Below are 23741 nucleotides of genomic sequence, written 5' to 3'. Positions count from 1 at the left end.
AGCCTTATGCCTAAGATTGATGCCTCATACTTGTTATAAAAATAGACATCAGGCTATTTTTTACTTATGTCTCTCAAATCTGGGTGAACTGAATTATGAAAGTTAGGAGCAAGACAGTCACCTTTCTAGACAAACTTTTATGACTTTATCACTGGCCAGAATAAAGTAGAATAATACATTTCTTAAACTGAAGAGATTGTGGTTCTTTTATAGTAATAGAATTTCAGACTACAACATGTCTAAGTTACATAACTAAAGAATTAGCAACAGCAGCCTTTACAAATATAGACTTGTGTTTCAAGTCCTCAGCTTTATTAAGTGACAACTGACAGGACTCAGTAAAATGGACATCTGGTGTCTACAAAAACCAGACCCAGAATCCACATTGTCTTATGAAGCCCCCTGCACACCACCTTACTTGTTTCATTTTTTCCAGTTCATCTTTGAGAAGGAGGTTTTCCTGTTCCACAATATGGGTCCGTATTTTAACTTCAGAAAGTTCTGCCTCCAGAGAAGACACCAGTGTGGAGGACTAAGAGAGAAATATAAGTCAAGTGACAGATTTATTCATTTAATCTGTGATTAAAAAGAAAAATCAAGGTTCACAAAAAACAATGTCAAGGAAACACTAGAACAAGTTTATGACTAAAAGTAATGTCAAGGAAACACTAGAACAAGTTTATGACTATTTAGCCCTGTCTTCAACAGAACTAATGTCATCTTTTAAAACATTTTCAACTTAAATGGCATGACCATGATTTCCAAGAATTTTTACAGGTTTTTTCACCACAAAGTTACTGCTTTTTTCTTAGACAAGATACTAAGAAACAATATGCATCATGCTTCTCCTTAAACTTCTGCTTATCTTAGTGTCTGTGAATGGATTTTGTCTGCAACAATTATCACTCCAGTGTTTGCCTAATGATGATTTTCTATTTCCTTCTTTCTACTTTAGAATTCTACTGGAAGAAAGTGCTCATTTAATCAATTTTTCTGTCAGTTTGGACCCTGAGGCATTCATTTTATTCCATATTTCTTTCATAATTATTTATGTTACACTGTGACAAATTGATTTTGCTGATGAAACTTTTTCATCTTTGGTTATTCAGAGCTCCGCCATATTGAGCCTTTTGACAGGCTTACTCTTCGGTGAGTATTTTTTATTTCCTGGCCCTGTGAGATGATGTTACAGCTCATTTTGAAATTTTCCTGTCTGTGTGCTGGAATCAATAATTTCTTCAAGGGACCCTGGCTCCTTTTAAAGGAGGACAGTGTTTAGAAACCATATATTTACTTATATACATATTTTAAAACATGAATTTATACTAATAATTCATATTTCAAACCCTGCACTACAGGGGTCACTACATTTCCACTTGCAACTTCCTTTTTTAACAATAAACTCAGCCTTACTGTCTACAATATATTTATTTATTTTAAATTCTAGAAAAAACAAAGAACTTTCAGAATCACTAATCCACATTCCATAAGAACCACATTTACTGACTAGGTTATAAAAATACTTATGGATCGTCCTTTTTGTCTCTAGACCTATAGCAGATAGTTAAGATATTAACTTCCAAGTCACTTAATTATTTTCTTTCCTATAATGGTCCACCCTCCATTTACAATATAATTCAGCTATATTCACTTGTTGGTATTTATGTTCTACTTTGGTATCCCCTGTCACCTTGATTAATTTTAATTATGTGTTTATTTTGGGGAACTATGAAGAGCACATGAAATGTTATGGCTTTAGAGTCCTAATACTGAGAGAAGTGTCACTCCCTTCTTCATCCCTTCTATTCCATTCCCATTATTTTCTTCCATGGCCTTCCCAACACCACCTATAGGTAACCATCTCTTTAGTGTTTGGGTTACCATTTTTGTATTTATTTTATACATATTAATAATAAACATGTATTTTCTAATGTCTTTTTCTTTCTTACATGGAAAGGGGCACTTAATATACTATTTTGCGTTTCATTTTTCAGTTAACTCTACGCCCTGAAAATTATTTCCTCTAAAAGAGATTTTTTTCATAGAGGTTTTTCATTTCATTCATTTCACTATTTTCTTCTTTATTTTATACCCTCACAGTACTACTGCACAGTGTGCCTACACCCAACCACTGTTTGACTTGACCACATTCTTATGCATCCATTTTACTCAAGTGACTTGAGAAGTCACCTTTGATACATACCAAGTATATATCAAATACTAAGTATGTATTGGGGCAGCACCATACTGTTTTAATTATTAGGACTTTGTAAGAAACCGAACACAAGCATTTCTCTTGTTTCTCAGGATTTCCTCTGAAAAGGCTGTCAGCTGGCTACAGACATACCTGCACTTGACAGTGGGTCAGTTCTTCTTTCAGACTGTCCTTTTCTTGTTCCCATTCCTCGAACGTACAGTGTCCAGGCTTTTCCCTCTGGCATTGCATTTCTGCCAGACGTTGATTGAGTTCTTGCAGTTCTTTTTGGTTTTGAGAATTCTTTTGGCTGAGTTCTATATTTTCCAAATCCAATTGTTGGTTTTTGGTTTTTAATTCTGAAATCTAATTGAAATTGAAGTCAACTTTTAAAAATTAATTTACCTTACTTCTGGCTATAAAACAGATTTAGAGACATTCTTCTTTCATTCTCTATGTAGTAAAGTTATATATGTATGTGTATAGTATAGCAAAATAATACTTTAATGACAAAAATAATACTCATTAACACAAATTAATCAACTGGGAAATATACAGAGAAGTGATAGATATTCATTTCAACCCCATTGTAGCCATTGTTCACAGTGAGGTGAGTGTTCCTCCTCACTGATTTCTGTAAATCTACAAAACTCATATACACAGAGATATCTTTCTTCTTTATATGAAAAATTTTAGTCACAGGGCCCTCTCTTGTGGTGCAAGGGGTTAAAGCACAGCACTATGAAGCTATACTCAGCCATGCACGAGTTTGAGTCCCAGCCAGGGAGGTGACTCACATGGGGTGGCAGACCTCACCCTGTCTTGCCCACTACTCCACTCAGCAGTGTGTTTCAGTCCATCAGCCTGTTGTGTTTCCCACTCTGTCTCTGGTGAATCCTCTCATCTCCCACACCTCTGGCCTATACCCCAGTTCTTGTATGCATAAATAAATCAATCTTTAAAAAAACTTGTAGTGACAAATTTGGACAGGGGTATCACTTCCCCACCCCTACCAATTAGAAAGCTTTTGTTAAACACTCAGAGTTTAAAATTATATATACACCATTAATTCACACAAAAAGAAACTGTTTCTAGTCACAAAACAATTCACATGTTAGTGTCTATATGAGGTGAGCTTCTACTTTGAAATTCAGGATTTATACCCTTCTCATCAACAGTTACATACAATTCCAGTAGCTTGTTCTATAAATTTGTAAATATCAAAATAGAAAAAGGAAATTTCAAAACAAGAAACACTGGGAAATGGTAAGTATCTTCTTACCTGTTTCTTTAAAATTTCAACCATCTTCTGAACTGCAGTTTTTTCTTGTTTTATAGTATCTATTTTTTGCCTAAGAGGACAACAAAAATATAATTTTAAGAGTGAGACCTTAAATTGAAGTAAAATAGTTGTAGTCTTTACAAAGAAGCTTCAAGAAAATTGAAGTATATGTCTCACCACATCTCTTCCTGAGATTCATTTAATTTCCCTAATTTCAGGTTAGAAATGCTATCTTCTTCACTTAAAGTAGTAATTTCATTTCTTAAAATAGAATTTTCCTCTTGAAGCTTCTCAGATTCATATCTGAAGTGCAGAGATGAAAAATAAAAGTTACAACAAAGCAGTCATCTGGTATCTTTGGATAATACTTTCTTGTAACTTTCAAGAAAACGAGTATTCCATGCCGGTTAAAAAGGAAGTCTGCATTTGTAGTCTCAGCAATCAAGCTATGGCATACCGACTTGTTTCTCAGGGGAAGTAAGAATTTCACTGAAGATGTTAGTGAAGGTGACTAAAACACCTGAGCCTGGAGAGAGGAGCTGAGACTCAGTGCCCACTGTGACTGCTTATTTTCTCAGTGTCAGATAGCTTATTTTCTCAGCTTTGAGCCGATAGCTTCACTTATCTCAGATGTGAAACCTACCAGCTCTAACTAGACAGAAACCAATACCAAATTGTATTAACTTCAGATATCTAGAGAGAAAAATTTACTACCTAAGTAAAAGAGCCACACTGAAATATATACACTGTTTACTTTGTGATTTAAAAAATTTCACATTCTGATTTTTAGAACTGAAATACGGGGTAAAGTTAGAAGAGGAAAAACGATACCCTGAAGTAAATGATTTTATTTCATATTGTAAGTACTTTAGACTTGATATAATCTTTGAAAGTTCTTTTTAAATCAAATTTGCTAGAAGATTAAAGTAACTATTTTATAAAGTGAGCAGTATTCAAGTTAGTCTCATTTTTTTGGTCTTCATTCTTCAAGCACATTTATTAGAATCTAATAGCTCCTCAAAAAGCTTATCTTCTAAGATAAATTCCAGTGTTTACGGAATGCCAGCATTTAATTCAATATGCCACAAAACACATTTTTCCTATATTAGTATAAGAAGTGAGTTAATAATACACAAAAGACACTCATTCTCAAAGAGCATGTTTCATCAAACTAAGGAACATAACATTTAGTCAAAAGAAAAATTCTATCCATCCAAAGGAACTAAGTACTAAAAAAGAGTTAAAGACTTGACATACATTGATGATACACATAGTTAAACAGCAAACACCATTATGAACTTTCACACCTAGTGGACAACATCTATTTCCTAGAGAGGAAGGGGATGCTTCCTAGGGCAAGGTTATTCTATTTGTTAAGACAGAAGCAGAAGGAAGTCTAGGGCACTGTGCTGCTCTTGAAGACTAACAGGTTAGTTTCTCTAGGCACAGCAAGTAGCGGAGTTAGATTTGGTGAGGTGGTCTGTGGAATTCCGTGAGGTTTAGAAGACACATACATTACCTCAGAAGTTCAACTTTTTGCTGCATCTCACTGCAGGAGATTTGCAAGTCATGCATCATTGCCTTCAGTTCTTCTTCCTTTTCTCCTTGGGAAGGCACATCTTTTTGTTTAACTAAAGTGGTGACTCTCTCCTTCAACTTCCTAGTCAACTCCTGCAGCTTTTTTTTCTCCAGTTCTAATTCTGCTAGTGAGGTCTGACGTGGACAATGTTTGTCTTGAAGGTGTAGGAGGGCAATATTTTCCTCCGGTGTAACTTGATTCTGTACTCTGGACTTTTCTCGATGTGTCTGGATTGTTCTGTGTAGCCAGGCAATTTCCCGTGCTTTCACTTTTCCTGGGATCTGTGTGTTTTCCTGCTCAACGTATTGATCTACCTGATAATGTTCTTCTATAATATGGTGGACACTCACATCCCTCGGCACATGTTCTTCCAGCGCCTGATGGAGATCAAGTGCCGTTTCGCCAGGTTTGCCTTCCAGGTTATCTGAGCGGGCTTCCCACAGGGAGGAGCAGTCCCATGGGGACGCTGCTCCTTCCTGCAGCTTTTCAATCTTGCTTTGCAGTCTCAGAACTAAAACGTGCAGTTCCTCATTTTCCCTCTTAACTTCGCCATAACTCTTCTCCAGGCTAAGCAAGGTTTCGGTCACTTCTTCAACTTTCTTGAGCTCATCCTGCAGCCTGAAAACTTCAGAAGTGAGCTCTTTGTTGTTTTCCAGTGCTTCATCATAACGTGTCTCCATCACTCTCAGCTCTTCCTGAAGACAATCATTTTCCCGATTAGCATCTTCATATAACAATTTGTACTTGGGAGAAGCCTCAGGGATTCTCTCCAGCATCTTCAGCTTTTTTTTCAATACAGAAACATCAAAAAGGAGGTCTTGTTTCTTCTCAGAAGCTCGGTTGCAGTCAGCACGTAAGATCATCAGCTGTTCCTGAAGCTGATAAATCTGATTCTTCAGGTCCCATGTCTCAGTCCTGGTCTCCTCACTATTTGCAAGCTCAGAAAAACTCTCTATTGATGCTTCAGACTCCTCTATTTTGTTCTCCTGCCTCTGAACAGAACTTGTTCCTGTACTTTCCAGGTCCCGGACCTCATCAGCCTGCAGGTCATTTAGGACATGCCTCACAGATACACCTTCTGCTTGCTTTGTTTTGTTCTGCAGTAAATATGGCTCTGTTTGTTCAAGAGAATTTCCAAATAATCCAGTAGTTGGTTCATCTAAACAAGAAGACCTTGCTGACCCTGGCTCTAACCTTTGCAGCCTCTGTTGCAACCTTGAAATTTCAGTAGCCATTTTCACATTTTCCTTTACTGCTTGCTCATGAGCTCTCTGCAGGCTTAAGAGGACATCACCGTTCTCTTCCAGTAGCTGCTCTCCTTGCTGGAGCAGGGACATGGCTCCGCTTCCTTCTGCCTCCTCCCTTTCCATTGCCTGGCAGCCACTCTGAAGTCTGGGGTGAGGAGAGGCTACCTGCTGCATTTCCTTAATTTTACTCTGAAGTCTGGAGATTTCTGTGCTCATCTCAACCCGCTCTCGATCTGCTTTCTCACAGGTCATCCTGTGGACGCTTTCTAAGGCCAGAAGCTTGACCATCATTTCTTGCCTCTCCTGGTCATGCTCCACTTGCAGCCTCTGAAGCTGCTGGCTGGTCAGCTGCTCCACAGCACCTGCCTGGCCCATGACCTGCTTACTGTCCTTCCACTCTCTTTCATGACTGCCCTTCAGCTCAAGTATCTGGCTGGACAGTAGGCTCTGCTGATTTTCAGACACATTTCGGAGATCTTCTAGTTCTTTGAGTAGCTGCTCTCTCTCAACAACCATGCTATTCAAATGTTCTTTGTATGTTTTCTCCAGCAACTCTTTCTCTTGGCTCAGGGCCAGAGAAGTTGCTTTCTCTCTTTGGACAGTCTCTTTCAGAAGCTCCTGGGCTTCCGCACACTCCTGGGTGAGTTCGTCCTTCTCAAACTCCCACTGGGCTCTCTCCTCACATCGTTGCTCCTGAAGGTCCTTCAGCTCCTGGCAGTAGCGCCCTTCCAGGCTGCGCAGGGCACATTCACATGTCTCAGTGACTTTCTGACAATCAGCCTGAAACTGGGCTTCTATTTGAGAGGTTCTTCTATTATACTCAGTTTCCATTTTTTCCCTAAATGTGGTCAACATACAGCATTACTGAAACTGCCACCAACTCTGGACGCAAACAAAAAATACTTTTCCATGCATAGAAGCTGCCAAACAATTTAAATACTTTCTAAAAATGGTTGTCATTTAATTTCTATGTGATACAATTTTACTGAGAAGGGATCTCATTTCTGAGAGCCAAGACTGTCAGTCATAACTCACTTAACAGACTCTTTTATCTCTGTGTTTTCAGAGGAAAATTTTAGAAACCAAATTCACTGGCACATTCCTGGATGCATCTGCTTATGGATTTTTAGCCCAAAACTTACACTGACATTTCACATTAAGTGAGTAAATGTAGGTCAACCTAATCCCTAGCTTGGGAAGAATGCATTGGAGGATACTAGTCCTAAAAAACACACATTAACAAAGTCATTATTTAAAAAAGTGTCAACAAATCAATCAGGATATGAAGCACCAAAACCGTCAGATTATTTGCACTTGATATTTCAAACGAGGAAGGTAAGCACAAAGTGGTGTTTCTTAACTCTGCGAAGAAACGTAACTTTGCCTAGAATCTAACTTACAAACAGCCGTTCTCAGAAAGCCACAGGACAGACCCAGAAAGGAAGCACATTTGGGATAATCTTAAAAGATACCAGTCGGATACAAGAAATACTTTATTCTTTTAAAATAAAAATGATTCCTCAACATCTCCTTACTGCCTGGAACTGTTAGTGCCCATGGGTGCCAGCACCTAAATCACGGTTACCTTCTCCCTCCCCACCCCCAGTTTTCTTACCTGCCCTCTTGAAGTTCTCTTTGGTGTTCTTCCAAGAGTTCCTTTCGCAACTCCTCTTTCTCAAGAGTGTGCTTCTCCACCAGGCTTTTCAGCTGTTCCTGGTAAAACTGCTCTAGCTCCTGAGTCAAGTCTCTCACCTTCTCTTCTGTCCAGGTGCCATTTTGAATGAGTCCTTCTCTTTCTTGGTTAAAGCTTTCCTCTGCTTGCTCCAGTCTAGCCTTAAGCTCCAGCTCATGTTCCAACTTCAGTCTCTCTTGCAGGTGAGTCTTTTCCTCATCACACTTCACCTGCAGTTGTCTTTTCTCTTCCTCGTGTCTGCAGGTGGTTGCATGTTGTGCCTCTTTGAGAACCACTGCCTGCCCCTGAAGGTCCGCAATTTCATTTTTAAGGTCACTTATTTGTTGTTCCAAGGTGTGTGTTTCATTCTCATACTTTTGCTTGGTGTTTTCCTGCTCCTTTTCACAGGCAACCCTGGTTTCTTTTAGCTGCTTTTCATAATGGTGCACCTGAAGTCAGAAAGTGAAACCCCCACAATGTTATATAACTCAAGGCCATGGACAGGTGATGTCCTCCAAGACATTCCTTGGTTTTCTCATTTTTTTTAAAGATGTATTTATTTATGCATACAGAACTGAGTTACAGGCCAGAGTTGCAGGGGTGATGAGAGGATTCACCAGAGATAGAGTGGGGAGCAGAACAGGCTGACTGACGAAGTACACTGCTGAGGAGGGCAGTGGGCGGGTCAGGAGAGGTCTGCCATGCCATGTGGGTCACCTCCAGGGCAGGCGGGAATCGAACTCATGCTGACGTGCCTTAGCTTCTTAGTGTTATGCTTTAACCCACCGCGCCTCCAGGGAGGGTCCAGTTTTCTCATTTTTTAAAAAAAGGTATCTTAAATCAAACCCACAATTACATGCTATCTTATTCAAAAGATGTATTTAATTTAAGCTAAGTATAGCTTGCTTTCCTTTTTAATTTGCTTCAATTTTACTAGTTTCTGAACACAATTCTATTAAACTGACTAGATACCATTTGTCTTTTCTGGCCTTCTTTCCAACTGCAAACTCGGGCTCTTAAAATAATTAAATCCAAGTATGTATCGAATACTCATCAGGCACTCTGCAGGCCCAGAGAGACATAAAGGTAGGTAAGCAGAACACACAGTCCCTGCTATCAAGGAGAAACCAGTCTAGACATGGTTTTGATAAACACAGACAAGTATATGAAAAAGCCGAGTGAAAATGTAAAAGGTATAGCAAAAAGAGCTTCAATGTAACCCAGGGATTCAAAGGAGTGAAAAATTGCATTTGGCTGGGAGACTGTGATTATGTAAGAGACAGCATTTGATATAAACTCAGAAGAGTAAGTATACTTTCAGGAAACAGAAAAAAGGAATAACAGAGCATCAACAGAGGAGTTTGATGGAGAACAGTGAACTATCTGGCTTGGCTAGAGGATAAGGTAATTCAAAGGAATAGTAAAAACAAGACCAGAGACATAAATTGAAGCCACATGGTAAAGGCATTTGGTGGCAAGAATTAGAATTTATACCTAGTTTAGGAGATTAAGATCTTTTTGGTTTTCTAAGATTTTACTTTAACAAGTTAGAAATAATGTAGTAGCTTTCAAGTTCCATGCTTGCTAGGGCTGAAGGTACTACATTTCAGAAACACTGCCTCCAAGGAGAAGTCCTCACTTGGTCTGTGACGCCACTCAAGGAAGGAGGTTCCCGGCAGCCATCAGACAAAGAAAAGAAAGTGCTGCCTTAAGATAAAAGAATTGCAAATGCCCTTCATGCAAAAAAACTTGTAAGAAGTCAAAGAAATGAAAGAATAGGACTGACACAAAGGACTTACTTTATCTTCAAGCTCCAGTCTTAGGCGACTCAAGTCCTTGTGATGTTGTTCTTTCATCTGTTCGATGACCAGCTCCGCCTCGATGCTCATATTCAATGGGTTGCATTCTTCAGAGCCAAGGCCTGAAACACATGGGTGCCATTGACCCTGCAGCAGGTTCTTTCAAGAACAGCTAGCATAGGAGGAGGGCATCTCCAGTTTAACTAAGGAATAATTTTCAGCATAAACTGCCATTAATGCAATCTACTAGGAAATAGCAGAAGTGAAGAGAAGTCTCTTCTGTTTCTAAGCATTAGGGAAAAGAAGAAAAAATTGAAAGGAAATAGATTCTCTCCTGGAGAGGCAGTGCTCAGCCTGAACACAATCCTGTGTGGCAATGAGCAGAGCCGTGACGCGGTTGGAGGGTGAAGGTCCAGCATACTTGCTGCTATGCCTGAAGGAGTTAACTTCATGGACCAGAAAATCCCACCCATCATTCAACACTGAGCACTGTAAATGAATTTCCAAGAATGTAGGTGGATCCTCATCGTAAATTATCTGCTAATTAAAAAAATATATAAATAGGGCTTCAATTTGGAACCTAGATATAGGCAATTTGGGGAGGAAATTCTCAACTCATCCAGATGAAGTCCCCTCTGAAACTGCCTATGGTCACTGAGAAGGGCAGGAAAAAAAGTGACATTGAGCTAGTATATTGATAAAACGATGATATCTAATACTATGTAGACATTTCTTGAGGTGGGCCACCCCAAACAAGTTTGACATGTGGGCGTACATAGGGCTCATGACTAGTCTCTGGGGCTCACAGTCTTGCCTTGGGCTTTCTCCTTGCTGAGTAGTGAGCCCTGATATAAACACCCAAGGTGGTGAGTTGAGAGTGTACGCATGGCTCAGTGGTAGAATTCTCACCTGCCAAGATGGTGTAGTTTTATGTACTCATGAGAATCCCCAACACTCTCTGGAAACGTCCAGAAAAGCTCCTGAGATAGACCAATCGTCATTTGAGCTTCATCTTTACACCACAGTAAGGCTAAGACTGCAGATTCGGACTCAGAAAAAAGGCTGTTTCCTATCCTCTCCCTAATCCCTTGTTTATTCCAGAACAGACAGGCAAGAAAAAAAACAAACAACTCTTGTAAGAACCTGTACTGTTCCAAGTAGCAGTGGAAAGAACTAGTTATGACAGAAGAATTTAGAATGTGTCCTTTCTGAAATCAAAAGTCAATACCCCCAAAGAAAGAGGCAAAGGACCGGGAAGAAGGGTCCTAGTGGAGAGAGCAGGACCCCCAAGCAACACAGGACTCTCAAGCAACACTCCCTTGCAAACTTGCCACTCAACATCCTCCTCAAAGGCGCTGGCCTTTGTTTTTTGTTTTTTTTTGCAGAGGCAATACAGACATTTAACACAGCTAGCATAATAAAACCACATTCTGTGGTTTCTGACTGGCTCACTGTCCAAACCACTGTCATACCAGGATACCAGGTAGGGGCTCTTTTTAGAAAGGATTCAACAATAGCCCACTGCCTGAATTCTAACACTTCCAAAGCCTGTATTCTTAGACTTGTTGCCAGTTGTTGTTTTGTTTTTAAACAAAACAAATATCCTTGTGGTTTGCTTTTTCCATTCTGTGGTTGCTCATATCAAAATCAGATGGAAATATTCTCCTGAAGCTTTCAAGGACAAATGAAAACACAGATGACGAATAAAACAGCTCAGAAACTAGCACTGCCAAAGTCTCTTCTGTTATTGGTGTTGCCAAAGTCTTGCAATTTTATATTCAACCATGGTTCTAAAAAGAAACATCCCAGACAGACAAGTTACAGAGATGTGTCTGAGTGGCTTACCCTGATCAGGCTCTGTGCAGCTACTGTTACCAGCGAGTTCTTCTGACAGGGAGTTCTTCAAGGGGAGCCTGAGTACTTTGCCTTGTGTACGGTATTCTTCCAGCTCAGACTGGAGTTCATCTACTTGGTCTTGCAATACCTACAGGTTAAAAGCCAATATAAATCTTAGATATGACATTAAAAGTGCAAGCAACAAAGGAAAAACTACATAAATCGACATCATTAAAATTTAAACTTTTGTGCATCAAAGGGCACCATTAAGAAAGTAGAGACAACCTGTATTCCTTTACTGCTAATTATATAAAGTATTGGAAATCAGTGTTACGTCAATAACATAGAAAACATTAACAACAAAATGACAATCCACAAAGGAGGAGAAATATTTTTGCAAATTATGTATCTGACTGGGACTTACAATTAGACTATCTGAATAATTATAAATCGATAATAAAAAGATAAATACCCCATTTAGCAATGTGTTAAAAAGGATCTGAGGAGACATTTCTCCAACAAAAATATACCAATATGCACATGGAAAAATACTCAATATTATTAGCCATCAGGGAAATGCAAATCAAAATCACCAAGTAGATATCACTTCATACTGCCTAGGATGGCTACAATCAAAAAGACATAACCACTGCAAAGGTATGGAGAGGTTAAAGCTCTTTGACTGGTGGGAATGTAAAGTGGTGCAGTACCTTAAAGGTTAAATATCCAGCGAACCTACAATGCAATTCCACTCCTGGTTATATATGGAAGGAAGATAAAAATATATGTCTACACAAGACTTATACATAAATGTTCACAGCAGCTTTATTCACAACAGTTAAACAACCCAAATGTCCACCGACTAATGAATGGACAGATGCGAGATAGTCATATAATGGAGTATTATTCAGCAATTAAAAGAAAGGAAGTACAGATACCTGCTACAACCTGGATGAACCTTGAAAACATTTATGCTAAGTGAAGGAAGCCAGTGACAAAGGACCACATATTGTATGATTCCATGTATATGAAATGTAAAGAATAGGCAAATCTAGAGATAGAAAGTAGATTATTAGTTGTCTAGGCTGGGGGTGATAGATGAGATTACAACTAAGTAGAGTGGGAGATTTTTTGGAGGGTGTTGAAAATATTCTAAAGCTGCCACAGTGAAGGTTGTATAAGCTATGGATAACACACTTCAAGTGGGTGAACTCTTTGGCTTGTAAAGCTGTTAAAAGAAAAAGAAATGAACATATCTGAGGAATTTGTGGAGATTGATAGATTTTACTGAGGAAATCATTAACTTCACAGATATTTGAAGAAAATACTTCCACTTGATTAGAGTCAAGAGACAAAACTTAATTTAAAAATGGTAGAAAGGTTTCAGATCTTTTCTCCTGAGAAGGCAGAGCTGAGCAACCTCACAGGAGGTGATCGTTTCTTTACTTCACAGTTTCCTCTGAAGCAGTGAGAATGCAGTTTTGGTTACTTTGTTAAAATAAACAAATGTTTGTGGTTTAAGAAAAACATTCAAATTGCTAAGCTTAGAGTGAATTTTTTTTTTAAAAATGAAAGATTCCTGTTATTTATGGAGATGTTTTTGTCTCTTCTGTTAGGAATTTTGATAATTTACTAGTTGAAGGCGTTGAGTGGTTTCTGCTTCATTTGCATTTTGTAAATAAAGTAAGGAATGTGTTCAGAAAAAAAAAAAATCACAGTACAAAAACAAATTACAACAGCTTGGGTCTGCAATGATCAATAAGGAAAGGCTAACTTTGGAAAATTCACATTATTTGGAAAATGCACATTAACATGATCACATATTCTTTCACTTGGAATAAGACTATATTTTCCTGTAAGCGCTCGCTATAGCTGACCTAGATAAAGCAGACTGACTGTAGTTTGCATGATTTCCTAATAGTTCAGAAGGATACTAAATCATATTACTGGCTAACAGTTGTTAAGTGTTTGCTATGTCCCTGACTCTGTTTTAACTGCACATACATCACTCTGAGTCCTCACAGCCACCCTATGAGGTGGATATTCTTTCTTTTACCATCATACAGATGAGGCATTGAGGTCCCCACACATTAAGTGACTTGCTCATGGAGACACAGCCAGTACATGGCGAAGCTGCTTTGGAGCGACTAGTTACCAAGTTCTCCCAATCACTCACCCTGCACTGCTGCTCATATTCACTTCTCATCTGTGTCAGCCTCTCCTCTTGCAGAAAGAATTCAGCACTGTTGGGATCAAGGTCACCAAACTAGAAAAGCAAAAGGTCACAATGGTCATTTTTCCCAAGTGGCCTGTTTTGACATCTAACATACCAAGGGCCCTAATAGCTACTGTCCACCGTCTCTTGAGTAGGAAAGGAATGTGACATTTAAGCAGAAACATCACCAAGGGATGTCATTGAGGGAGCACATGCTAAGAGTGATGTGTTCAATTCAGGCAGAGATCATCTCAGAGATCCAGCCCACTAAAATTATGTCCCTACAAAAACAGAGCTTTCTTTAGCCACCGAGTATACACCGAGTACACCGATTACTCCTAGTTTCATCATACTTCACTTCATGATACTTTGCTGAAACCTCGGTTTTTAGAAATTGAAGATCTGTGATGAGCCTGTGTCATCCCTTGGCATCATTTCACTAACGGCATGCGCTCATTGCATGTTTCTGGATCATGTTTAATTAGGGTATGTACCTTTTTCAGACATGATGCTATGGCACACTTCCTAGACTACAGTACAGCGAAAACCTGACTTTTATATGTGCTGGGAAACCAAAATATTTATGTGACTTGCTTTACTGTGACACTGGCTTTGCTGGGATGGTCTGGCACCACAGCTGCAACTGCTCCGTGGTGTGCCTGTAATTCCCCAACGGAAATATTCGTGGTTGCACTGCCTCTGTTCCCTGGAGTGAATACACTCTGACTGCACATCAGAAAAGCAACTTGAAACAGATTTACCTTTTCTGCTAACACATTTTCCAAATTTCGCTGAAGTTTGTTTGTCAGATTCTCATATTCTGCCAATTTCTCTGCATTTTCCAGAAGCTCATTTTCTAGCCGGCTATTTTCCTGGGGAAATTTGTGAGAGTTAAATATGGCTCAGATTTTTTTTAAAGCAAACTCTTCAGGGCCCTCCCTGGTGGCGCGACAAGTTAAAGCACAGCCCTGTGAAGCTATCACAGCCACTGCAGCAAGAGTTCAATCCCCAGGCAGGAAGGTGACCCACATTGCATGGCAGACCTCTCCTGACCCACTCGCTGCTCCCCTCAGCAGTGTATTTCAGTACAGCTGCCTGTTCTGCTCCCCACTCTGTCTCTGTTGAATCCTCTCACCTCCCTGCACCTCTGGTCTGTACCTGAGTTCTGTCTGTACAAATAGATAAATCTTTAAAAATGTCCACTTTTTTTAAAAAATAAAAGCAACCATCTTATACAAGGCATGTAAATTGTGCTTTGTATAAAGAAAATGCGTTCATCTTGCATGTTGGAATGGATAAAAGGCAAACAGTCTAAAGATTACATTTGTTTTCTAACCCAAAAATTTGCTCCCCTTCCCCCTTGTGACCTGCACTGTCACGTGGCAGCCACCATCAGCCACGTGGGCTACGTGTGCAGCAACCAAGATGCCCAAAAGTGTAAAATGCCACATTCCGAAGAGTACAAAAATGTAAAAATAGTGCAATGTTATATTCTGCATGTGGATTACATATCAAAGGATAATGTTTTGGAGATACTGGATTAAATAAAATAATTTAAAACTAATCATACCCTTTCTTTTTTACCTTTAACGTATAGTTATGTGTGTGTGACCTGTATTATACTTCTACTGACACTACTGCAGCAGAATACATAATAACATTAAAAGTTTCAGTATGTTGTCCAAAAGAAAGCTGGTTCACCTGACAGAAGAAGAGAACTCAGAAAAGCTAAAGCAGAATAACTCTAACAACTTTCTTTAGTGGTGAGATAGTTTGGTTTGTATTTAATTTACAATTCTTTTACTTAAGTTATAAAAGCTAGACATATAGGTTTTCCCATAACTTATATATATACTTAAATTATTATAATAAGACCCACATCAAGTCAGGTCTACAAATGGTGTTTCCCTCCCCCCCGCCTTGAGTATATCTAGTACTTCTTAGATTTACACCCACATTTGTCAAAAAAATACATAAACCCACAGAGATAGCCACTTGACATATTTTCTATTCCAATATTAAAGGCTGATGGGAAGAACATTATTTTCAAAGCACATTCTGCCAAAAGAATATAGAGCCAGTATATTTTAATACATTCTAGTTCACACCCTCACATAGCAGTATGGAGTAGAAAAGAATGTGCCTGAAACATTTAAACAAGAATAATACTACCTCCCTCCTGCCCCCAAATGCCAATCTAATCTTTCAAAGTTGATCAAATTCAGATGTCAAAATGATCAGAAGCCATCTCTGCCATCCGCCGTGCTGGTGTGTAGAAATGGACAAATCATTGTCTGTCACTGACCACAGGGCACATGAAATCTGGACCATGGGCAGGATATAACTATCTATGATGCAACAGAAAATGTGCTATCCTCTGGCAAGACAGAAGTAAATGTAGAAGGAACAAAACAGTAGCTTGGCATGCAGTGTTGGAGAAAGTACTGAAGGGCACGCAAGCTCACTGGGGAGCTGCGAGAGCTGGTGGGGGTGGCTGCAGGGGGCCTGGGGACCAGAGGCTGGGGCAGCTGGGAGGAGCTGGGGTTAGGAGGGATGAGGACAAGTCCCCTCTTGGGCCTCCAGGCTACCATGCTCTATTTTTACAAAGGGTAAGAGCACAGTGTAAGGCGCCTTCAGAGGCCATATGGAGATTGGTTTAGACAGGACAGGATGCCCATCAGCCAGCTGAGAAGCTATGATGAATTCCGGACCTATGCAGGTAGAGTAGATAGATGGGGAGCGAGGAACCTAAGGAATTTCAGAGCATCAACAGGATTAGTCTGATGAGTGAGGATACCTGAGTTCAACCTCTGCGACTTACAGCACATGGTGTGGATGTGGGTTATGGAAAAAATGCAGAATCAGTCTGATGGCTGAAAATGAGAATTAGCTCAGTTTTTGATGTGCAGTATTTCAGGAATAGCATATAATTCTGTATGTGCTATTAATTCCAGACACTGTGCACCTCATTTAATCCCCATTACAACACTACAAGGCAGGAATTGTGACGTGCAGGAAACATGTCTGGGCAACTAGGTCAAGGTCTTCTGAAACCAGTCTGAGTCCAGAACCTCCCCGCCATCCTCTGCCCCCTTAATCTCTAGGCTACATGTACCCGATTATCTGGTGTCAGAGTCCAGTAAAGAGAAGGGCATTTCCTCTACTGAGGCACAGGAAAGGAGAGGGAGATGTCAAAGGAAGAAGCGTTAGTGTGGCAGGAGGGGCGGCCATCTGCTAAGAACACAGTGAGGAGGCAGGAAGATGCAGGACCCAGTGCAGCTTCCATCAGAAGCCTGGAGAGCCTGAAAGCCGGATCCTTGAAGGGGCCCTGCCATGCCGCAACCCTTATGGGCGAACATGGGGAGCCCTGGGCTGAGTCCTGTCAAGCAGCCCATCCCAGAGCTGTGGTTTCCATGTGGTCACCCTGCACAGCCGCAGACCACAGAGCCACAAGGGTGATTACCTTTAAGGAGAGGGCAAGTCGGTCCCGGATGTAGTTCTCTTCTGTTTTTGCCTTTTCAATTTCCTGCTCAAGCTCTAAACGCTGCTTGCCCACTTGTTGCAGGATCTGCTCTCGCTCCTTTCGGAGCTCATTCTTTAAGGCTGCTATACGCTCCTTATACTCTTCATCCAGTTTCCTGTGAGAGGAAAGATTAATGAGCTATCATCGAATTCCACCTAAGTGGACCTACCAAAAATGGGAGAGCAGAGGCAGAGAGACAGAGAGTGCCTTGAGAAGGTACGTACTGCCCCTACCTCCTGGTAGGCCAGGAATGGCCAAGCAGGAGGGCAGGCCCAGGGTGGGGGAGGCCCTCCCAGTCTCACCTGAGGTTGTGCTCATGCCGCCGCTCGATGGCCGCGTGGTGATCGTCCACTTCAGAGGCCATGAGAGACTTGAGTCTCTCGGCTTTGTCCAGATCTGAGCGTAGCTTCTCTTTTTCTCTGGCTACCTGATCAACTCGCTCCCTAGCATTAGAGAGAAACCTAGTTAAAGAGAAACTGTTTCTAAGCAACAAGTAGACCCCCAACACAACTCTCATCTGGCTTGCTCCAATACAAAACCAAAACCAAGACAACCCAAACCCTCCCCAAACAAAACAACAAGAAATTCCACAGCTCCTTTCAAAAGCCAATGTACAAATCTGAGCTCTACTTCATCCTCCTACAATTTAAGGAAGATTTGTGCCATAGTGAGATGATGGGCCATGAGCCACATTTGCGCAGAGAACGAGGGATGTTTGTTGTAGGCAGACCGCAACCATTCTCTGGACAAGCAGGAAAGGGGCTGGAGCAGGTAAAGCCTGCACTCAACTCACAGCAAATGCCGGATCTCAGCCTTAAAACTGGCCAGAGCTGCCTGGTGAATGCTATTCTTTGTGATCAAAAGTTCATTTTCAAGAGCCAGTGTCAATTCTGTCAAGTTGACATTTCCATCAAGGTTGAAGTCTAAAGCCTGGAAAACAAGTTCAAGATGATCGTAAGCCGTAGCCTCTGAAAGCTGAGAACTGGGAGATTTGCAGACCCAGAGAATTGAGTTGGTAGTGTAGATGTTAGCTGGTTACATTTCTTTAGTAATTGCTTAAGAATGATATTCAATCTAGAACATACCAAGTGCTCTCTAAGAAAACCATAAAATGGTTCTTTGCTTGTTTTTGAAAAATACGCTCTGTGAACACAGTGGTATAACTCATCTTTCCTAGACAGAGATCACCTAGGAGCATTTCTCCTGTCAATAATTTGGGAACTAACAAACATGGAGGTAGTTAGCAACACTATCCTGATTGAAGGGGGCAGGGAAAGTTACCTCACCTCTGAGAGTCTGTGAATAGAAGAATCATAAAGAAGAAATCAAATAGAGTTTCATAAAAAACACTGGCATCTCCAACCCTGCCCCAATATACCACTTTTCTCCCCTTCTAGCGGCCCCACCTTCAGGATTTCCTGGCTGTTCTCTATGCCTTCTTCCTGCCAGGCATCCAGGATCCTCTCCACAGTTGCATAGCCCATCCCATCATCCAGGCAGGAGAAGACCCGGAAGCCAATGGTAGTCATCATGGCTGAAGGGGTGGTAGTTCGTCGTCCACTCTCATCGAAAGACTAGAAGAAGAAAGAGACTTGAGCAAGCCTGGGCATTTCAACAAGACATTGACTAAGACCAAGATTGGTCAGTCCTGCCCACAAGAAGCAGAAAGCATGTGTCTCTAATTTGCTGTGCTAGAAAAACAAGTCATGGAGCCCCTTTGATCTGCCTTTCCCAAGTTGAGTCAAGAGTATAAAGCTTATCTCAAACACTTATCTGAAAGAGAATCCCTTGAGATAGTGAGATGTGTCTCTACTTAACATTAGAGTTTCTTCTGACTCACAGCTAACGTTAAGGGGGAATAATTAGTGGTCTTCCTACTCTGTAATTTATGGCTATTACTTAAACCCAACTTTTCCTTCCCTATGGTTTGGTTCTTCTTATTCTTTTGCTCCTTTCTTTCTCCCTTGTACTTCTCAGACAACAGATTCATTAGAAACTCTCTAAGTGAGTTTTAAACTTGAGTACACACACGCCAACATTCCTATTTATTTCTTACTTGCATGGAGAGGTGTCTTTTCAGTTGTCTATATGGAGTAGATGCGGATGTCGTAAGGGATTTCCCATTTTTGAACAAGCCGTAGAAAAAATCTTCTACACTCATTGTCCCATCAGGATTAAGATTATGAAAGACTTCTTCAAGCATCTAGAAAAGGGTTACCACATATTTCAAATATTTCACTCAAAATAACACAAGGCCTGAAGTATAATTCTGGCCAATAGAAATTGGCACATTACTTATCAGAGGACTCCAGAAATTTTTCTCTTTGTTCTCATTTCACTGAATTTATTTTCCTTTCAATAAAATGTCCTTTTCTTTCACAGAAACCTAATAAAAGGCCATTTTTGCCATCATTGCAATCTCACACAATTTAGCAATTGACTGATTTCTCTCCCTCTTTTCTCATCCACTTAACAGGTAATCTTTTCTATTACTATACATTGTTCTTATAAATTAAAAATTTTCTTAAATAACATAAGGATAAAACTTCCCAGTGTTGTAATAATAGAAAACAGTTGAGCGTTCATTAGGCCATTATACTGTGGCAACTTCATGGAATATTTTGCTTATATGGAATTTTTGAAATTGGTATGTTAGCACAGCAGAATTTGGCTTGGCCCAGACTGCAGTGATCTAGGAGTCTGATCTGAAACCCATGATTTGAGCTTTAGAGCCCTACTTGGAACAACACTGCATCTGTTGGGTTTCATTTATTTTAATGCTTTAACACAGGAGAAACACAAATTGGGTAAGGATTGTGTGTGTATGCAGTAGTCATACAGAACAGGAAATTGTGTTAGGCTACTCTGCACTCTTGATGGTAGTCAAGCAGTCCTCATACAGCTAGGAAAGGGGAGCCCTTACTACTCATCTTGAGGTTTGCGGATGATCTGTTCCTTAAAAAAACAGAAAGGGAACAAACCAGCATGAATCACTGACACCACAAACACAAGGGGAGGCAAGAGGTTCTTTCTCCTTGTAGCTGGATTCTCCATGTTGTGGGCTTAATATTTTCTACAGGGCATTGTCTCCATGCTACAAAATAAAATCACCTAGAGGTCTTGTTAAAATGCAGACTTTGGTAGTAAGTCAGGAGGTGGGGTCTGAGACTTCATTTCCAGTAAGGCTCAGGTAAGGCTCATGTTGCTGGGATGCAAGGAGATGAAATAAGAAAAAAAATTATTCCAACTGCACAAACACAGACAATGGGTCTACTCAAAGGCATCTGTGTAAGACAGCCTCAAAATTTTCACTATTCAATTTATAAATCTGAACTATTGCCAGACTTATGTGTTCTCTTAATTGTTGATTTTATTCTTCGTATAAGACTTTGAGGAATTATCTCAGATGCTTTTGGTCAAATCACATCCAATAGGAAACATCTGTTTCCATTTTGTGTTTACACCACTTCCTCTGGAGAGGGCTCTGAAACAAAAAAATCATTCTGAAGAGAGGGAATCATTGGAAGAATTCTTGTTTTGAGACAATGCCAACTCATTCATTAACATCACTTTCCTGGCCTTGTTGGGATTTGGGCTTGTGACCCCTTTCATGATACATTATTTTCCAACATACACATGGGTGAGTCACTGATACAGACACCTGGCTACCTTATCATGAGGTGTTCAAGAAGGTCCTTGGGGCTCTAGATGCAGCTCTGTAGAGGGCACCCCGTTTCCATTTCACCTGCATGCTTAATAAGGGAATTCTGCAATGAAATCAATGGAAAGTTGCCATTTTTGGCAAGACTCCGAGGTTGCCAAAAACGCTTAGTTTCTTTGTCTTATTCTTATCAACCAAAAGAAACCCTTTTTTCAGAGGGCTAGGCTTTTAGGACAACCCAACCAAAGTCACAGTAACATCCAAGGGTGCTGACTGAAGTTCACAAGTATATTTGTGCTCTCTCCTTAGCACCACATTGTCTGGCCTGTAAGCTTGACCAAAGCAATACACAGCTTCCAGGCTGCCTAAAAGCCCTCATTCATTTAATGGAGCAAGTGAGTCCTGCTAGTTACTGTACATGGGGTGAGAAGTGTGCAAGACGTGAATCAGAGGATGTGAATCAGGAGAGGCGGATGGGCAGGGTTGGGCTGACAAGCAGGCAGGTCAAATGGAAAACTGGGCTCCCTCTACAGAGCTGCATCTAGAGCCTCAAGGATTTCTTGAATGCCTCATGATAAGCCAGGTGTCTGTATCACTGACTCACCCATGTGTATATTAGAAAATAATGTACCATGAAAGGGGGTCACAAGCCCACATCCCAGCAAGGCCAGGAAAGTGATGTTAATGAATGAGGTGGGATTGTCTCAAAACACAAGAACGTAGTGTCATTTTATGTGAACCCCCTAAGCTTGTCCTGTCAGAGGAGTCAATCACTTCTCAGTGCCAGAAAAATGGAACCCCATCTTCTGATTTTTAAAAAAGAGTTATTTGTTTATGCATACAGAACTGGGGTATAGGCCAGAGGTGCAGAGGGTGAGAGAACTCACCAGAGACAGGGTGGGGAGCAGAACAGGCAGATCAATGAGGTACACTGCTGAGGGGAGCAGCGGGCAAGACAGGAGAGGTCTGCCACAGCCATGTGGATCACCTCTAGGACCAGGGATCGAACCGGCATTGAAGAGGCTTCCTCTAGCTTGCAGTGCTGTGCCTTAACCCACTACACCATCAGGGAGGGCCCCCCATCTTCTGATTTTAAGACAAACTTCCCAATTGGAAAAAGTGTAGCAAAAGTTCAACTTCAAGAACACTGGGCAGCCCATATAAAGTAGCACGGCCCTATGTGGCATGTAGGGTGACAGCTGGCTATCCCAAGCCCACAGCTTTCCTGTGGAAGTTACCAGTGAAAGCCAGGAGACAGTGAAACTAGTCCCCCTTCCTGAAAGTGGTCACAAGCAGCAATGGTATCAAATGAGGGGTGACTAATCTAAAATTGCTTTCAGTTACAAGTTGTATGTTGGTGAGATCATCCTGAACTTTCAGTTCCTCTGTGGTCTAGAGCACAGAATACAAAGTCCTATAGTATTCCATGACTTTCTTTTTTTTAATGAAAGACATTAAGTAAAAACTATATTTGATAGGCAATCCTCTACTCAATCTCATGGCAGAGGAAAATAAGTGTGTTACTTCTTCTGCAGGATCCTTGGAAACTCCACCACAGAAGAAAATTCAATTTTCCTCAAATGGTTACAGTTTATTCCAAAAATTGTTTTTAGGTAATAATCCAAGTTTGTGCAACATTTCTTGGCAAAAACAATTCAAGTTTCTATATACTGCACTGATTCATAATTCAGAAGGATGAACTTAATTTTCTGACTCAACAGTCACCAATGAAAAATAAATAACCATTGAGCCATTAAAAAGGTAGTCAAAATGCTGATTATGGTCACACACACAAGGAAGAAGGGAAAGACATTTCTCCAAGTTTTAGACACTTTTGATGGTAAATCTCATTCTGGTTTAGGAAAATATTAACACATATCTCCCGGGCAAACAGACAGCATGGTTTCAAATATCCTGTAATCAGATTCCCAAGGCCAAAACTGTAGTCCTAACCTCTAAATCCCTCCAATCCTATGTTTTGCTCTTTGGAAGACATACCTTGGCATCACTGAGTTTCATGACTGTTCATGTGGCCAGGCTTGCCAGTTTCCTTCTTAATTTTCCCATAAATGTAAAGCTCAGAGTCTTTCCAAGCCAAGAGTCTTAGAGGACTCCAAGCATCTTCATCTGTTCAAAACCATCAACCTATCTCTTTCCTCATCAGCAAAATACTGTGTTGGCTCCTAACCAAAGGTTCTTTTAACACCAACCTGCGCTGTGAAAGTAACTCAGACCACCCTCTGCAAGGAAGGATACTCCTAGGTTATTACTACGTCTGCTGATCCTGAAGTGGTATTAAAATTTTCTCTTCCAAACCCTAAATGTCTCAGTCTGGCCTCCAGAACAGTCCCCAACTCAAGCCTATTGGTCTCCTTTTTGTGCCCCTCATTTTGCAGTGTGGATGCTACTCCACAGATATGTCTGACATTACAGCAACACTGCAAACGTCTGGAAATTTCATGGGGTAATGTGCTCAGCACAATAACAGGCTCAGATGGGCAGTTTTTCTTTCCACAGTACAACATGAAAAAACCTTCACTGCTAACTTCCTAGCTGAAAAAAGCCAAGAAATAGCTGCCCTGAACGGGAGCTAGTTTAGCTCTTGTCAAGATTATTCCTCCTGATTAAAAGCTAGGTGTGCTGCTTTATTTACAATTGGAAAAACATGGAAGCAGCCCAAATGCCCAAAAGTAGATGACTGGATTAGAAAGATGTGGTACATATATACAATGG

At 40.5% G+C, this 23741-nt stretch overlaps 1 protein-coding gene across 1 annotated transcript in view; it reads right to left on the bottom strand.

The window, feature by feature from the left end:
* The window catches only part of NIN (ninein (GSK3B interacting protein)), a 95456-nt gene that overhangs the window by 22900 nt on the left and 48815 nt on the right, over positions 1-23741 (bottom strand). Inside the window, exons 7-21 of the mRNA XM_004681877.2 lie at positions 19404-19550; positions 18754-18921; positions 18141-18277; positions 17650-17790; positions 17288-17462; positions 14586-14696; positions 13786-13875; positions 11619-11757; positions 9774-9895; positions 7918-8423; positions 4996-7140; positions 3654-3779; positions 3477-3546; positions 2348-2560; positions 419-532 (exon numbers count right to left, since the gene is read on the bottom strand). Of these exons, the coding sequence (XP_004681934.1) occupies positions 419-532; positions 2348-2560; positions 3477-3546; positions 3654-3779; positions 4996-7140; positions 7918-8423; positions 9774-9895; positions 11619-11757; positions 13786-13875; positions 14586-14696; positions 17288-17462; positions 17650-17790; positions 18141-18277; positions 18754-18921; positions 19404-19550 (4404 nt within the window). The remainder of the gene's footprint in view (positions 1-418; positions 533-2347; positions 2561-3476; positions 3547-3653; positions 3780-4995; positions 7141-7917; positions 8424-9773; positions 9896-11618; positions 11758-13785; positions 13876-14585; positions 14697-17287; positions 17463-17649; positions 17791-18140; positions 18278-18753; positions 18922-19403; positions 19551-23741) is intronic.

This window comes from Condylura cristata, unplaced genomic scaffold (assembly GCF_000260355.1).
Source record: "Condylura cristata isolate star-nosed mole 26May11 unplaced genomic scaffold, ConCri1.0 scaffold00013, whole genome shotgun sequence".
In the NCBI taxonomy this organism is placed as follows: Eukaryota; Metazoa; Chordata; class Mammalia; order Eulipotyphla; family Talpidae; genus Condylura; species Condylura cristata.
The sequence above is the reverse complement of the archived record's forward strand: the minus strand, read 5'-3'. Positions and strand labels throughout refer to the sequence as shown.